The sequence below is a fragment of the Bos taurus genome, chromosome 7 (assembly GCF_002263795.3).
Source record: "Bos taurus isolate L1 Dominette 01449 registration number 42190680 breed Hereford chromosome 7, ARS-UCD2.0, whole genome shotgun sequence".
Taxonomy (NCBI): Eukaryota; Metazoa; Chordata; class Mammalia; order Artiodactyla; family Bovidae; genus Bos; species Bos taurus.
Genome location: NC_037334.1, coordinates 12,679,334 through 12,696,310, shown reverse-complemented (window position 1 = coordinate 12,696,310; position 16,977 = coordinate 12,679,334). Strand labels below are relative to the sequence as shown.

The window sequence follows — 16,977 nt, the reverse complement described above, 5'->3', positions numbered from 1 at the left end:
TACCAAGATTTTCACAATATTACATGGTGATGCTGACAGTACTATTAATAATTTAAGTTTCTTGAAACTTCTCTGGCGGTCCAGTGGTTAAGACTCCGCTTCCAATGCAGGGGACACAGGTTCGATCCCTGGTCGGGGAATTAAGATCTCACAGGCAGCGTGGCTTGGCCAAAGTTTCTTTCATTTTTTTCCCCACTGTTTTAATTAATGTTTATTGATTTATAGTTGATTTACAATGCTGTGTTAGTTTCAGGTGTACAGCAAGTTGAATCTGTTATACATAGACATATATACACTCTTAGATTCTTTTCCCATATAGGTCATTACAGAGTATTGAGTAGAGTTCCCTGTGCAATACAGTAGGTTCTTATTAGTTATCTGTTTTATATACGGGGTTTCCCTGGTGGCACTGGTGGTAAAGAACCTGCTTGCCAATGCAACAGACATAGAAACTTGAGTTCTGTCCCTGGGTTGGGAGGATCCCGTGGAGAAGGGCATGGCAACCCATTCCAACATTCTTGGTTGGAAAATCCCATGGACAGAGGATCCTGGTGGGCTACAGTTCACAGGGTTGCAGAGAGTTGGACACGACTGAAGTGACTTAGCGTACAGAAAGCACATCAGTACCAGTCTCCCAGTTTATCCCTACCCCACCCCCAGGAAGCAGGAATTTAACTTCGCTCACCTCTGCAGGTCTCTACTCAAATGCTGCCTTCTTGGGTGACATTACGACTGAGAGTAGGATGAAGCAGGTGATTCCCCCCCCCTTTAGAACATTAATGATTGAACAAATTGAAAAGAAAATATGTTAAAACTTAATGTTAATGTATGGCAAAACCAATACAATATTGTAAAGTAATTAGCCTCCAATTAAAATAAATAAATTTATATTTAAAAAAAACTTAATGTTAAGTTAAAATATTTTATAATTAAACCAAAATTTTCTATAATTTTACTTTCCTGGTTTTAATGGAAACAAACTAATCAATTGTATTTTTATTAAAACCATTAATCATTTGAAAAACAAAAACACATAAAGATTGCCCCACTTGTTTTTTTTTTTTTTGCTGTACCACACAGCTTGGGAGATCTTAGTTCCCCAACTAGGGATTGAACCTGGGCCCACCGGGGAAGTCCCTACACTTTTTCTTTTGAATCAGTTTCCAGTAGGGCTTGGCTTAGCCCTCTGGGATCCTGTCCTTATTTAAATTTCACTGAGACTTCCCTGGCAGTCCAGGGGTTAGAACTCGGCGCTTTCAGTGCTAGAACCCAGCTGGTTTCAATCGTTGGTTGTAGTATTGACTTTGATGGGCATGATAGAGAAATTAATATATGGCCTGTTCGATAGAAGACAAGAACATGCGAGCAGAGTAATGGCGATTGAGGGTCTTAGCAGTAGGTAGGGCGCAATTTTGAATTGGAGGGGGTCAGGGCAAGCCTCCATGAGGAGTTGATAGCTGAGCAGAGACTTAAAATAGGAGAAGTAGGGAGCCATGGAGAGATCCGAGGAGAGAGGATGCTAGGCAGAGGGATTTTTAACTTGGCCTGGACTGTAGAATTGCTTTGAAGATAGATTGAATGACTGAACATTTTAGGACCATGTTTGCTATAACAATAATGATGATTTCTACCATGTGGCCTGAGTTTTCTCACCTGTACAATGGGACAGTAGCAGCAGTATTGTCCTTTCCTGTGGGGATGGAAGAGGAGCCTGGCCAGGAAAGGCTCCTGTGAACCCCACTCGCACTGTGCCCACATCCCAGGCCTATGAGCGTTCCGAGAGCTTAGAGGTGGCCTTCGTCACTCAGCTGGTGAAGAAGCTGCTTATTATCATCTCACGTCCAGCCAGGCTGCTGGAATGCCTGGTGAGGGGGCTGGGCATGGGCATGGGAGGAGGTGCTGGAGGTGGGGGGCTGGCTAGTGCCCCTTGGAGGTCACCCCAAACTCACCCTGCCTTGCCTTAGGAATTCAATCCCGAGGAGTTCTACCACTTGCTGGAGGCGGCTGAGGGCCATGCTAAGGAGGGCCACCTTGTCAAAACAGACATCCCCCGATACATCATCCGCCAGCTAGGCCTCACCCGTGACCCCTTTCCAGGTGCTGACTGCTCGGTGCTGGGGACTCTGGGTGGGCTGACTGGGACCCAGGCCTTGACTCACTCCCATTCCCCTCCTAGATGTGGTGCACCTGGAGGAGCAAGACAGTGGCGGCTCTAACACACCCGAGCAGGACGACCTTTCTGAGGTGAGGCCCGGAGGCGTGGGCAACGTGCTGGTCCGGCCCTACTGGTCGGGGCTCACCGCCTGGCTCTTGGTCCTCAGGCTGAGCAAATGTCTCGGTCCCCGCTCTGAGCCTCAGTTTCCCCACCTGTAAAATGGGTTAATAATAGCTCTTCCTCCACAGGCAGTTTTCTTTTTATGATTAAATACACAAAACATAAAATTTGTGTTTAATTTTTTTAAACGTACACTTAAACAAGTTTAAAATGAACAATTTGTTGTTATTTACTGCGTTGTGAGGCCATTTCCACCATCTAGCCCCTAAACATTTTCATCATACCAAAAGGAAACCTTGTACCCATGAAGTAGTTTCTCTCCGTCCCCTCCCTCCCCCACAGCCCCTGGCAACCACTGATCTGCTTTCCAGATCTTTCCGTCTCTATGGAGACTGGGTCTGGATATTTGCTGGGTCTGGAGATTTCATATAAATGGAATTATTCACTCTGTGGCCTTTGGTGGCTGGCATAATGTTTTCAAGGCTTCCCCATGCTATGGCATGAATCTGTGCTTCGTTCCTTTTCGTGGCTGAATAGTATATGCCACGTTTTGTTTATCCATTGCTCACTGATGGGCCTTTAGGCTGTTCACATCTTTTAGCTGTTGCGTGAATAGTGCTGCTGTGAGTATTTGTGTACAAGTATCTGTTTGAACAACTGTCTCAGTTCTTTTAGGTATTTACCTGGGAGTGGAACTTCTGGGTCACATGGTAACTCTATATTTAATTTCTTGAAGAAATCTGTATGGACTTTTGAATGGGTTGACTGTCTCTATGTGCTAACAACTCACACAAAAATTACTTAATTCCACCCACAGGCCAACCACACTTTGGTAGATGTTCCCCATGTCTGGTGGAGGTTACCCACCATAATGGCCATACATGTGTTTTCTCTGAGCTGCCTAGTGTTTTCAAAAGTGTGAAACAAAATATAGAAATCAGAAGATTAAAGGTAAAATCTGGGTTTGTGCCTTTTTAAAAAGAATCAAAAGTTCTAACAAGACTGTGATGGAACCAGCTGGCGTTGAATGAGGGCTGGCCTATGACACGGGGTTACCTACACCCCCGTCACCCGTGACTCTCACCGGTATGCCTGGTCCCTGAAGGCATTTGGGTTTGTGTCCTTTGTTTCAGATTATGTCTATGAATTCACATACACTCACACACACACATCTGTCCTGTATTTTAAAAAATCTCATTATACCATTATATGCCATTTAATTTTTTGAATAGGTAATGGAATGACATCACTCACAAGTCTAAAACTCTAAAAAGGTATTTATCTTTAATTGTTGTTTGTAGATCCGTTGTAATTCCGTTCAATCAAACTTGTTAATTGAGTGATTCAAATCTTCCATCTTCCTATTCATTTTTCTTTTTTTGCCAGATTGATTTGATAGTTTCTGAGAGAGATGTGTTAAGTTTGTCTTGAGTAATTTCTCTTTGTAGTTCTGCCAACGTTTCTGTCAAACTTTTTTGGGCTACGTTCTAAGGAACATAGAAGTTCAATATTTTTAAACTTCATAGATCTTTTTGTGAACTGTTAATGTAATAAATCTCTTGTCCCTATGAAAAATAAAAATTATTTTCAAAAATGGTATACAGCAAAAAATCTTATACCCACTCTTGTCCCCCGTACCCATATTACCTCAAATATAATTATATTTTGTCCCTCTTTTTACATAAAATCATACAGTACACATTGTTCCTTGTTTTTCCCCCCATTTAATAAAGTACTTCAGAGAACTTTCTGAATAAGTGTACAGAAATATTTTTCATTTAAAAAAAAAGAAAAAAAAACAAACAGTGGAAAAGGACTTCCCTGGCAGTCCAGTGGTTAAGACTCTGCTTCCACTGCAGGGAGCATGGGTTCAATCCCTGGTTCAGGAACTAAGATCATGTGTGCCACACGGTATGGCCAAAAACAAACAAACAACAACAACAAAATAGTAACACAATATTCCTTTATATTATATCCCTTCGTATTTTATTTAACCAATTTCCTATGTATGGGTTATTTCCAATCTTGCAATGAGTAAGAAAATATGTGTCTGTCATTTTTTTTTTTTTTTACAAAAGTTTATTCTTAAATGTACAATAGGCTCCAAGACAACACTTCATTCTAGCTATAGGTGGCAATAGATATTATGGCAGGGAATCCAGATGTTTAAACAGGAATGGCGCTAAGGGTCATCGTTGCCTCAGGCACAAGGAACAGCTTACTTTTTGCCAGATTTCTTAGTTCCACCGGTGGCCAGGGGGCCTTTCCTTGTGGCCTTTGCTTTTAGCTCCTCAAGTTTCTTCTGCTCCTCCTTCTGCTTCTGCCTGAATACCTTATCTTCCTCGTCCATCTCCTTGGCTTGCTTCTTGGGCTGCTTTTTCTTGCCAGTTTTGCGGCCTGACATGGCACCTGCCGCCCCTACCCCAGACCCTGCCGCCCCTTCCCCAGACCCTGCCGCCGGAAGCGGAGCTCCCCGTTCCAGCCCCTGTGCCTCTCTGTGTCATTTTTCACACGTGAAAGCATATCTATAGCATGAATTCAAAAGTGTAAAAAAACTTTTTTAAGGTGAAAATTGCTGGATTAAAGGAAGCATACATTTGTAATTCTGATATACACCAAGTACCTTTAATGAGACTGTACCAATTTATACTCCCAACAGCAAGGTATAGAAGTATCTGTTTCTGCACAGCTTTGCCCACAGAATGTGCCAGGCTTTTGGATTTTTTTTTTCCTGCCAATCTACTGTGTGAAAAATGGTATCTTAGAGTAGTTTTAGCTTGCCTATCTGTCATTATTTGTGACGTTCAACATTTTTTTCACATGGTTAACAGCTCTAAGTCTAGTTTACATATCTTGTGTATTTTTTCTCTTCAGTTGTTAATGTTATTGTTGATTTCTGGGAGCTTTTTATATATTAGGATGATCAGCCATTTTGTAGGTTTCTTTCCTAATTAAGAGAAGTTTGTTATATGACTTCACTGTCAGCCAGTCTTGGGTTTAAGTTCTGACTTTGTTACTCCCTCACTGTGGCACTTGGATGAAGGACTCATTCACTGACTTTGTGCCTCAACTTCCCCATGTGTTAAGTGGAATACCAAGAGTCTCAGTCTCATGATGATGATGATGATGATGGTGCCGTGGTCTCCATCTTTCCTCCGCAGGGCCGCAGCACCAAGGCTAAGAAACCGCCTGGAGAGAATGACTTTGAGACCATAAAGCTCATAAGCAATGGTGCCTACGGGTGAGCCACCCGGGGCTCTGGCGGGGGGAGGGTGGCGGAGGCCGGGTGTCTCGGAGGTGACGGCCGGTCCTCGCTCTCTCCCCCTGCAGCGCCGTCTACCTGGTGCGGCACCGGGAAACAAGGCAGCGCTTCGCGATGAAGAAGATCAACAAGCAGAACCTGATCCTGCGCAACCAAATCCAGCAGGCCTTCGTGGAGCGCGACATCCTCACGTTTGCCGAGAACCCCTTTGTGGTCGGGATGTTCTGCTCGTTCGAGACCCGGCGCCACCTCTGCATGGTCATGGAATATGTGGAAGGTGTGGGCGCCTGCAGGGCTGTGGGGAAGATGAGGGGATGGCCGCTAGGGGTAGCCTGCCCAAACCCCAGTCACCATGTTGACTATCCACCTGTGTGTTTAGTTTATCCACTCATTTATTCATCCAGCCATTGTTCAAACATTCCATCTGTTTATTTCTACCCAGTCATCTGTTGATTTATGTTTTCTTTTTTTTTTAATTTATTTATTTGTGGCAGGGCTGCTTCTGCATTGCTGAGTGTGGGTTTTCTCTAGTTGTAGCAAGCAGGGGACTACTCTAGTTGCAGTGCATGGGCTTCTCACTGGGGTGGCTTCTCTTGTTGGGGGGTACAGACTCTAGAGCACTTAGGCTCAGTAGTTATGGCACACCAGCTTAGTTGCTCTGCGGCATGTGGGATCTTCCCTGCAGGGATCAAACATGCATCCCCTGCGTTGGCAGGCGAATTTTTAACCACTGGACCTCGAGGGAAGCCTGATTTATCTGTTTTAATTTCTCTCAGTATGGGTACATCCATTCCATTATCCATCCATCTATCCTCCTTCCTTTCATCTGTTCATTTGCTAATCCTTCCACTTTTCTATCCATATATCTACATGCCATCTCTCCATCTATCCATCCGATTACCCATCTATTTGTCCATCCATGTATCTGTTTATCCATTACATCTTTATTTATTTTATTCAAGTGTAGTTGATGTACAATATTATATTACATTTATTTTTAAAGATTTATCTATTTTTTACTGTGCTGGTCTTTGTTGCTATGGGCTTTCTCTGGTTGGGGCAAGTGGGGACTACTCTTCATTGCAGTGCTTTGGCTCTTCATTGCAGGGCCTCTTCTCTGGAGCATGGGCTGTAGGCACTAGGGCTTCAGTACTGGCATTCCGGCTTCAGTAGTTTCAGCTTGAGGTCTCTAGAGTGCTGACTCAGCAGTTGTGGACCACCAGCTTAGTTGCCCCACGGCATGTGGGATTTTCCCAGACCAGGGGTTGAACCCGTGTCCCCTGCATTGGCAGGCAGACTCCTAATCACTGGACTACCAGGGAAGCTCCCACATCTATTAAAAAAAAGTAATAGACTTCCTTTTTTAGAGCAGTTTTAGGTTTATAGAAAAACTGACTGGAAAGCTCAGAGAGTTCCCAGGTATTCACTCCACTCCTGCTCTATTTCCTCTGCTGTTCACATCTTGTGATACCTTGGCTACAATTGATGAACACATACTGTACATTATTATTAACTAAATTATATTAGGGTTCACTGTGTTGTGCATCTGTTTTGCATCCATCCCTCTTTTTCTATATCTAGGCATTCATTCATCCATCTGTTTATTCACCTGCCTATTTAACATCCATCTATCTACCACCATCTATTTACCTATTTATTAATCTGTCATCCATCCATCCCTCTTTCCATCCATCTATTTACTATTCTTATTTGTATTCATTCATCCAAACCTCCACACTAGCAGCTATCTCATTTTATCTAGTTAGCAGTCTAACTCCATCTGCTTATTCACAATTAATCCCTTTACCATCCCTTTACCATCCATCCAAGCATCCAATCACCACTATATATGTTTTTCATCTGTTTATCTAACCATCCCAAATATTAATCCATCCATCTTCCAAACACAGAAGGACTACGATTACACACATGATCTCACAGGGCTACAGCTGTGCCACCTCCAAGTCTTAATTGACCGTTAAGTCACTCAACAGATGTCCCTTCATCATCTCCTTCATGTCACATGCTTTGCTGGTGACACAGTGGAGACCTGGACAGATACACCTTTCCCTCACAGAGGGAATAGACCTACAATAAAACATACAATAAAACTGTATACAATAAACAAGGAAAAGAAGCTAAAAAAGAAAAAGGTTGTTTCATATAGTGAGGATGGCAACAAGGGACATAGAGCTCAAGGAGGCCATGGACACTCTGTTTTCTGCATAATGTTTGTAGGGATTATCTGGGGTTATGGCCAGATTCAGATTCCTGGGCCCACCCTGAGAAAGTCTGATTAGTTACTTTCTGACACTGAGATAAATCTAGCTTTAGGGAAAATTAGGAAAGAGAGAAATTTATCAACTTGTGGTTAAAAAAAAGAAAACTTTAGGAATGGCTTTATCTAGGTGCTCAAATTATGTTATTAGTACTCTCTCCATCTCTTGGGTCTATTTTCCCACGTGTGGACGTCCCAGTAAACAGGGCTTGATAGGGAATTCCCTGATCGTCCATGGTTAGGACTCCACACTTCTACTGCAAGCGGCATGGGCTCTGTCCCTGCTGGGGGAACTAAGATCTCACAAGCCACATGGCATGGCCAAAAATAAATAAAATGAAACAGGTCTTGATATAGTGAGGTTACCATCCAACAGATCCCAGCTTACATCCTATGAGCTTAGCAATGTTTGTGAAAAAAGAAGGAAAAGTCATTGACCGAACTTGGGTTACATGCTGACCCAGCAGCTAAACCTGGAAGGAAATCTGACCCTTGTGAGAAAAAGGAGAAATGGAAGCTGAGGGAGACTAAAATATGAATGCTGCTGACAGTAAATCTGGTGGGGCAAAGTAATTTATATTTTAAAACCTCAGACCCTCAAGGTTCAGACTCCAGACCAGGGTCCATTCTCCCAGACTCAGTTCATAAGCGGGCAGCCTCAGTCCCAACCAAACTTTACCTCCACCATCAACTCCCTGCCTGACCCAACCTCTCTCTGAGGTTGGGTGTAAACCAATCCCTTCCTGTGTAAAATCAACTGATTGTGCTGACTTTGGAGCATGGCTAAGAAAACAAGAGAAGCCTGGCAGAGGGCACTCCCAGTGGAAGCTGGGAGAGGAAGGCCCCTCTCTGAGCCTCAGTTTTCCTTAGCTGTAAAATTGGGGCCATGTGAGAAGAGAACTTGGTGCTATGCTGCCTGCTGAATGCTCAGCTCTGGCCCAGGGTTGCCTCCCTCTTCACATGCGTCCATTCCTTCACCCCCAGGGGGGGACTGCGCCACCCTGCTGAAGAACATTGGGGCACTGCCTGTGGAGATGGCCCGCATGTACTTTGCTGAGACAGTGCTGGCGCTGGAGTACTTGCATAACTACGGCATCGTGCACCGCGACCTCAAGCCTGACAAGTGAGCCTTGACCTTCGCCATCATTCCTTCCCTGTCCCTCAGGGGTTGGGGGAGCCCTGGCACAGAAGGGCCAGGAGTGAGAAGGACCGTCCTCACCTCTAAGACCCCAGTTTGCTTCTGCAGCCTCCTTATCACCTCCATGGGGCACATCAAACTCACGGATTTTGGCCTCTCAAAGATGGGGCTCATGAGCCTCACCACCAACCTCTATGAAGGCCACATCGAGAAGGACGCCCGGGAGTTCCTGGACAAACAGGTGTGTGTGCGGGAGTGGGGGTCACCACGGGTGGAGTGACCCGGCAGGACTGTGTGGGCCCTGAGCCTGGCATGGGAGGGGCACTGCTCCCCCAGGAGGCCCCTCCTGTGGCCAGGGCATGGGCTGACCACCTGCCCCCAGGTGTGTGGGACCCCAGAGTACATCGCACCCGAGGTCATCCTGCGTCAGGGATACGGCAAGCCGGTGGACTGGTGGGCCATGGGCATCATTCTCTACGAGTTCCTGGTGGGCTGTGTGCCCTTCTTTGGAGACACTCCCGAAGAGCTCTTTGGACAGGTCATCAGTGGTGCGTGCCTCTGCGGTGGGCAGGCAGGGGGCATGGAAACGAGGGAGGGCCCAAGGCCTCATGGACCTAAAAGCGAACCCCACCCTACACCTTGCTCTGCAGACGACATCCTGTGGCCTGAAGGGGAGGAGGCCCTACCCACGGATGCCCAGCACCTGATATCCAGCCTCCTGCAGACTAATCCCTTGATCCGTCTAGGTGCAGGTAGGGGAGGGTCTGCTGTGCAGAGAATATGATTTGAGGCAGGGGTGGGTGGGTAGTGGTGTCTGTTGTCCGTAGCAGGGCTTCCAGCGCTGTGTCCCTGGGCGGGAAAATGGGTGAGCTGGGCTGCTGGGCTACTGGGCTAGCCTGAAGTGTTAGCTGTGCAGTCGTGTCCGACTCTTTGCGACCCCATGGACTGTAGCCCATAAGGCTCCTCTTCCTCTGTTCATGGAATTCTCCGGGCAAGAATACTGGAGTGGGCAGCCATGCCCTTCTCCAGGAGATCTCGATCCAGGGATTGAACCTGGGTCTCCTGCATTGCAGGCAGATTCTTTACAGTCTGAGTCACCAGTGAAGCCTCGGCTAGCCATAGCTGTCGCTTAAATTCCTTCCCTGATCCAGCCCACTCCTTCCTCCCCAGGCGGTGCCTTTGAGGTGAAGCAGCACAGTTTCTTTCGAGACCTGGATTGGACAGGATTGCTGAGGCAGAAGGCCGAGTTCATCCCCCATCTGGAGTCTGAAGATGATACCAGCTACTTCGACAGTGAGCGGGGACAGCGGGTGGAATCCTTTGAGGGGGCCCTTGGGTATGGCCTGGGCTGGAACCCGGTTGGGTAGGAGACTAGCCCGCTAGAACAGAGAAGTGGGCTGAGGTCGTGCCGGGGGCGTGGCTTGGCAGAGGGGCGGGGCTCAGAGAAGAAAGGAGGTTGGGGTAGGGGTGGAGCCTGGACCGGAGTAAATTCTAAAATTGGGAATGAGCCTGGATTGCCGGGCGGTGCTAGGACCCAGAACAGCCAAGGGCCTGGGCTGGCAGAGGCGGAGCCAGGGTGGAGAGCACCATAGGTGGAGTCTAGGGGGTGTGGCTTTATGGAGGCGGGGCTACATGTAGCCTTGGAGAAAGTGGGACTGGGACTCAGCGTGGGGGCGGGGTCTGAATCAGTTACTAGTAAGGAGAAGGGGCGTGCGTGGCCAGGCTTGTAGGACCTAGACCTGACTTTCGTGGGAGTGTGATTTGAGGAGTGGACGTGCCCGCGGTCACTATCCACACCTCCACCCCAGCCCGCTCAGACAGGTATCACCACGTGAACTCCTACGATGAGGATGACACCACCGAGGAAGAGCCTGTGGAGATCCGTCAGTTCTCCTCCTGCTCCCCGCGCTTCAGCAAGGTGGGCCAAATTGGGGGGTAGGGATGGGATGAGTCCGGGGGAGGGCGGGGCAGGTGTTGAGGGAGGGAATGGAGGTGGGCTTGAAGTGGGCAGGGGCTCAGGAGGCTGTGGGGAGCAGGCACACAGACCTAAGGTCTCAGACTAGAGAATTTACAGAGGGAGTGAGGATCTGCGTGATGAGGCTAGTGGCAGAGGGGGTGGAGTGGGGGGAAGCAGCATAGTCTTGGAAGTGGCCTTTGGCATTAAAGTGAGTGAAGTCGCTCAGTCGTGTCCAACTCTTTGCGACCCCATGGACTCTAGCCTTCCAGGTTCCTCCACCCATGGGATTTTCCAGGCAAGAATACTGGAGTGGGTTCCTTCTCCAGGAGATCTTCCCGATCTCCTGGTCTCCCGCATTGTAGGCAGACGCTTTACTGTCTGAGCTACCAGGGAAGATGCCTTCGGCATTGAGTGGAATCTAATGAGAACCTGAACAGTATGGAAATGACCAACAGGAGGAGCGGCTAATCTGGACCGGGCGGGGTCAGGACCTGGGAATGGAGAGACTGAGCAGTGAGGGCGGAGCTAGGCCGTGGCGAGGCTGGGCACTATTTTATTTTGAGGAACAGCATGTAGCGGGGGTCACAAAGAATCGGACACGACTGAGCACACATACAATGTAGGGGGGTGCACGACCTAGCTTGGGAGAGGGTACGCATAACTGGATGAGACTTGGAGAGGTGAGATTCTTTACGGCTTGGGCAGGGCAGGATCTAGAATATGTCAGAGCCTCATTTCGTGGGGTGGGGCCAGAACTGAAGAATTGTGGGTGGTCGGGCTCGGTCCAGGAATGGGCAGGACCCAGCTTTACTAGGATGGAGCTTAGTTTGGCAGGCTCCAGTAGCGAGGTAGAGAATGAGATGGTTGGTTGGCATCATCGACTCAATGAACATGAGTCTGAGCAAACTCCAGGAGACAGTGAAGGACAGGGAAGCCTAGCGTGCTGCAGTCCCTGGGGTCGCAAATACTTGGACACGACTGAGCGACTGAACAACAGTAGCGGGAAGTTTACTGGTTCAGGAGGGAAGGCAGAACCTGGGGGTTGGACTTCCTTCCACTACCACTTGCAGGTGTATAGCAGTATGGAGCAGCTGTCGCAGCACGAGCCCAAGACCCCCGTGGCGGCAGCGGGGACCAGCAAGAGGGAGCCGACCGCCAAGGGCCCAGAGGAGAAGGTGACCAGCAAGCGGGAGGGCCTGGGTGGCCTGACCCTGCGCGAGAAGACCTGGAGAGGGGGCTCCCCGGAGATGTGAGCAAGGGCAGAGCTGGGTTTGGGGGCAGGGCCCAAAGGGGAGTAACTCCTCTGACGACGCCCCCTTTGCGCAGCAAGCGCTTCTCGGCATCTGAGGCCAGCTTCTTGGAGGGGGAGGCCAGTCCCCCGTTGGGCGCCCGCCGCCGTTTCTCTGCGCTGCTGGAGCCCAGCCGCTTCAGCACCCCGCAAGAGGAAGAGGATGAGGCTCGGCTGCGCAGGCCTCCCCGGCCCAGCTCCGACCCCCCAGGCTCACTGGATGCGCGGGCCGCCAAAGAGATACCTCCAGGGGATGGCGCCCCCAGCACTGGGGACTCGGAGGCTAGTAAGTGCCCCCTCCTGCTGCCTTCCCTAATTCCCCAGGGGCCATACATGATTGTTCAATAAGCCTGGTTACTGCTTATGCAAGTTCTCCTGTACTCTTCACACTCCAACCTGGGATTCTCATCAACATGAGAAAGACCCCTATTCCATGCTCAGTCAGTCAACAAATGTGTTTAAGCACTTCTCTGTGTCAGGAGCTGTTCCAGATGTATAGGGTACCTGCTCTTATGAAATTCACAATCCAGAAGGGAGAGAGGTAGGAAGAGCATTGCATGTAGAGGGAATACCATTTAAGAGAACTATGCCCTTGGACTGACCCCCTAACCCACCTGCTCTGTTGCAGCTGACCACCCAGGCGACCTCTGCCCACCCTCTAAGGATGGGGACCCATCAGGCCCCAGAGCCACCAATGACCTGGTTCTGCGCCGAGCGCGGCACCAGCAGCTATCAGGAGATCCCGCGGTAGAGAAGCGGCCTTCTCGAACCGGGGGCAAAGTCATCAAGTCAGCCTCGGCCACTGCCTTGTCTGTCATGATCCCTGCAGGTGATGCTGGGTCCAACCTGGCAGGGGATGGGCTGCCCCCATTGGTGCGTTTTCCCGGTCCACCATGATTTGCTCTGGGATGGGCCAATGAGAGCCCTGGGACTTTCACTTGGGAGGAGGGAGGAGCAGACACAGGGAGAGCTGTGTCTGTCCGCCCTGATCTCTGACCATGGGTCTGTGTCTGCAGTGGACCCACATGGGAGCTCACCTTTGGCTAGCCCCATGTCCCCGCGATCTCTCTCCTCCAACCCATCCTCACGGGACTCCTCACCCAGCCGGGACTACTCTCCGGCTGTCAGTGGACTTCGCTCCCCCATCACCATCCAACGCTCGGGCAAGAAGTATGGCTTCACACTGCGTGCCATCCGCGTCTACATGGGTGACTCAGATGTCTACAGTGTACACCACATTGTCTGGGTGAGCAGTCATGGATGAGCCTGTATTCTAGGTGGGGAGAGAGAGTTCCACACCTCCCCGCCCCGCTCCAAGGGATGAGGGACAGCTCAAACTCTGGAACTAGGCAGCCTGAATGAGACTCCTCTGTGACACCCCCTCACCCCGTCACTTTCCTCTCTGACTCTCAGTTTCTTCATTTGTAAACTGGCAAGAATGACTGTTGTTTCGCTTGGTGTTATGATTAATTACTGTGCCTACAGAGTTAGGTGTCTGGAACAGAAGCTTAGGGAGACTTCCTTGTTACCAATCCTGTTAATCCTGCCCCTGTGGGGTGCCCTGTCCCCAGCACGTGGAGGAGGGGGGCCCAGCCCAGGAGGCAGGACTCTGTGCCGGGGACCTCATCACTCACGTGAACGGGGAGCCGGTGCATGGCATGGTACATCCTGAGGTCGTTGAGCTGATCCTTAAGGTGAGTCTATGGGGAAAAAGCGAACTGTTGGGGGAGTGGAAGGGAGTGAAGGGTGAGGGAGGTCCCGGGGAGCTGGAGTTGCCAGAACAGCCTCCAGCAGAGAACTTTCCCCCTTTCTAACTCCAGAGTGGCAATAAAGTGGCCGTTACCACAACGCCCTTCGAAAATACCTCCATCCGTATCGGCCCTGCACGGCGCAGCAGCTACAAGGCCAAAATGGCTCGGAGGAACAAGAGGCCCTCTGCCAAGGAGGGTCAGGAGAGGTAGGTGGGGCCAAGTGCAGTGGGCGGGGCTATAAACAGCAGGCCCTCTGGAGCATTCCAGTTTTTGAGAAAATGGGCTTTTGTGGGATAGGTATAGGAGAGGACAGGAGAAGGCATATTCACAGGAATGGAAGTTGTGCACAGGAAAGGTGGCCAGGGCCACTGTACGTGTGTGCTAAGTCGCTTCAGTCGTGTCTGATTATTTGGGACCCTATGGACTGTAGCCCGCCAGGCTCCTCTGTCCATGGGATTCTCTAGGCAAGAATACTGGAGTTGGTTGCCATGCCCTTCTCCAAGGGATCTTCCCGACCCAGGGATCGGGAAGACATAAGAGAACTCCAGTCTCACGTCTCCTGCATTGGCAGGCGGGTTCTTTACCTGGCTACCCCCAGGGTGGTCACCTGGGGGCCACCGAGTGAAGAGCAATAATGAAAGGACAGAGAAGGAGGGGCTGAGAAAGTGGGAGGAGCTGGGAAAAGAAGATGTACCAAGCTCCAAAACTCTGGGAGTAGAGCAGAGCCAGCGGATACGGACCAAGAGGGCACCATCCAAGAGATGACCCTGCTTTGCTGGATGCATTTAAGAGACTGGGAGGGGCCAGGAGAAGAGACTTCTACCTGGGAGGAGCATACCAGGCCAGTAGAAATAATTTCTTCCCTTACAAATAATGCAGAGTTAGGAGAGGTGGGTGCAGCCAGAAGAGTTTTCTGTTTTGATCAGCGGGATTTGGCCTGGACAAAGAGTGAGTGGGGATTGGAGTGAGATGCCTCAGGCTGAGGCCAGTGAAATTCTTCCTGCCCTGATAGGTGGGTTTAGCTGTAGAGGGAGGGGCTAGAAAGGTGGACGGGGCCAGAATAGGTTGGTTCTGTTTGGAAGAATGTTTCTAGCTTGGACTGTGAGTGGTCAAAAAGCAATGGGTAGGCCAGGTGGGAGGAGCCAAGTGGGACAGAGATAAGGGAAGTTCTCCAGCCTCCAACAGTGTTGTTTTTGAAGAGGGAGGGTCCAGATTGGGTGGGTGGTTCCAGGAGGTTCCTTGAGGCCCTGAAGTGGGAAGAGCCGGCAGCTCTAGAGTCTGGTCCAGGGAAACTGGTTCCCTCCTTGTCCTCCAGCAAGAAGCGCAGCTCCCTCTTCCGCAAGATCACGAAGCAGTCGAACCTGCTGCACACTAGTCGCTCGCTGTCATCGTTGAACCGCTCGCTGTCGTCCAGCGACAGCTTGCCCGGCTCTCCCACGCACGGCCTGCCGGCGCGCTCGCCCACCCACAGCTACCGCTCCACGCCCGACTCCGCCTACCTAGGTAGACCCTGCGCCTGCGCGGGGCGGGCGGCATGTGCGGGCGGGGCAGTGCCCTGGCGGCGCCCACCCAGTTCTTTGCCCTCTCTCGCCCGCCCGCAGGCGCCTCGTCCCAGAGTAGCTCGCCAGCCTCGAGCACGCCCAACTCGCCGGCGTCGTCAGCGTCGCACCACATCCGGCCCAGCACGCTTCACGGCCTGTCGCCGAAGCTGCACCGCCAGTACCGCTCTGCGCGCTGCAAGTCGGCAGGCAACATCCCGCTGTCGCCGCTGGCGCACACGCCGTCCCCGACACAGGCGTCGCCGCCGCCGCTGCCGGGCCACACGGTGGGCAGCTCGCACACCACGCAGAGCTTCCCGGCCAAGTTGCACTCGTCGCCGCCGGTGGTGCGCCCGCGCCCGAAGAGTGCCGAGCCCCCACGCTCGCCGCTCCTCAAACGGGTGCAGTCGGCGGAGAAGTTGGGAGCCTCGCTGGGCGCCGACAAGAAGGGCGCACTGCGCAAACACAGCCTCGAGGTGGGCCACCCGGATTTCCGCAAGGACTTCCACGGCGAGCTAGCGCTGCATAGCCTCGCAGAGTCGGACGGCGAGACGCCCCCTATCGAGGGTCCCGGCGCGCCCCGGCAGGTCGCCGTCCGCCGCCTGGGCCGCCAGGAGTCGCCCCTGAGCCTGGGCGCGGACCCGCTGCTGCCCGAGGGCGCCCCCAGGCCGCTGGCATCAAGTAAGGAGAAAGAGTCCCCGGGTGGCGCCGAGGCCTGCACCCCGCCCCGCGCGACGACCCCTGGGGGTCGGACCCTGGAGCGGGACGCCAGCGGCGCGAGACACCAGAGCGTGCAGACCGAGGACGGTACGGGCGGGACGGCCAGGGCCGTGGCCAAGTCCGCGCTGAGCCCGGTGCAGGAACACGAGACCGGCCGGCGCAGCAGCTCGGGCGAAGCAGGCACGCCCCCCGTGCCCATTGTCGTAGAGCCCCTACGGCCTGGGGCGAAAGCCGAGGTGTCTCAGCCCCCGAGTGTGCATACCCCGAGTGCGGACTCCAAGGCATTGCCCGAATCTGCACCCCTGGCGCCTCCCCAACCTGATGCCCTCCGGGGCCGGGAGCGCTGGGTGCTGGAGGTGGTGGAGGAGCGGACCACGCTGAGCGGGCCTCGTTCCAAACCTGCCTCTCCCAAGCTCTCCCCAGACCCCCAGACCCCCTCCCAAGCCCCAACAAAAAATGTGCCCAGCAGTGCCGGGCCCCCAGCCCCACCTGCTTCGCTGCCGGGCCCGACCACCAAGCCTGAGGTGGGGCCAACCTCTCGGTGCCCTGCTGAAGCTGTGCCCTCAGTAGGCCCGACCAAAAAAGGGGCGCCCTGCCCCATGCCCCCAGGCCCATAGCAGTGGGAGCCACTGGCCCCGTGCTGTACAGCCGCCTGTATACATATGTACACATATAAATAAAGTGCGCCCCTGCTGTGTGAGCTTTCTGGAGCTCGCCCCTCCTCCCCTAGCAAGGCAGGACATCCTGTTTCCACCCCCTTGCCTGTGTGC

General features: G+C 51.6%; 2 protein-coding genes across 3 annotated transcripts in view; one reads left to right on the top strand and one right to left on the bottom strand.

Annotated features, from left to right (window-relative positions):
• MAST1 (microtubule associated serine/threonine kinase 1) overlaps window positions 1-16,912 on the top strand; it is a 28,950-nt gene extending 12,038 nt beyond the window's left edge. Inside the window, exons 8-26 of one of the 2 annotated variants that reach the window (NM_001191528.1) lie at window positions 1,764-1,865; window positions 1,965-2,097; window positions 2,177-2,244; window positions 5,437-5,516; window positions 5,606-5,814; window positions 8,800-8,938; window positions 9,062-9,194; window positions 9,336-9,501; window positions 9,604-9,705; window positions 10,124-10,246; window positions 10,762-10,871; window positions 11,981-12,159; window positions 12,237-12,484; window positions 12,827-13,027; window positions 13,215-13,444; window positions 13,770-13,892; window positions 14,019-14,155; window positions 15,265-15,452; window positions 15,551-16,912. In NM_001191528.1, the coding sequence (NP_001178457.1) occupies window positions 1,764-1,865; window positions 1,965-2,097; window positions 2,177-2,244; window positions 5,437-5,516; window positions 5,606-5,814; window positions 8,800-8,938; window positions 9,062-9,194; window positions 9,336-9,501; window positions 9,604-9,705; window positions 10,124-10,246; window positions 10,762-10,871; window positions 11,981-12,159; window positions 12,237-12,484; window positions 12,827-13,027; window positions 13,215-13,444; window positions 13,770-13,892; window positions 14,019-14,155; window positions 15,265-15,452; window positions 15,551-16,824 (3,945 nt within the window). In that variant the 3' untranslated portion in view covers window positions 16,825-16,912. The remainder of the gene's footprint in view (window positions 1-1,763; window positions 1,866-1,964; window positions 2,098-2,176; window positions 2,245-5,436; window positions 5,517-5,605; window positions 5,815-8,799; window positions 8,939-9,061; window positions 9,195-9,335; window positions 9,502-9,603; window positions 9,706-10,123; window positions 10,247-10,761; window positions 10,872-11,980; window positions 12,160-12,236; window positions 12,485-12,826; window positions 13,028-13,214; window positions 13,445-13,769; window positions 13,893-14,018; window positions 14,156-15,264; window positions 15,453-15,550) is intronic. The other variant, XM_024994513.2, reaches the window with a different exon arrangement.
• LOC112447341 (translation machinery-associated protein 7-like) lies at window positions 4,263-4,696 on the bottom strand. The gene has a single exon (XM_059888556.1). The coding sequence runs from the start codon at window positions 4,677-4,679 to the stop codon at window positions 4,494-4,496; it is 186 nt and encodes a 61-aa protein (XP_059744539.1). The 5' UTR covers window positions 4,680-4,696; the 3' UTR covers window positions 4,263-4,493.
• Window positions 16,913-16,977: the final 65 nt, after the last annotated feature.

Bases quoted from the DNA above. Each gene is read 5' to 3' on its own strand.
- LOC112447341 (XM_059888556.1), bottom strand. From the start codon at position 4,679: ATGTCAGGCCGCAAAACTGGCAAGAAAAAGCAGCCCAAGAAGCAAGCC.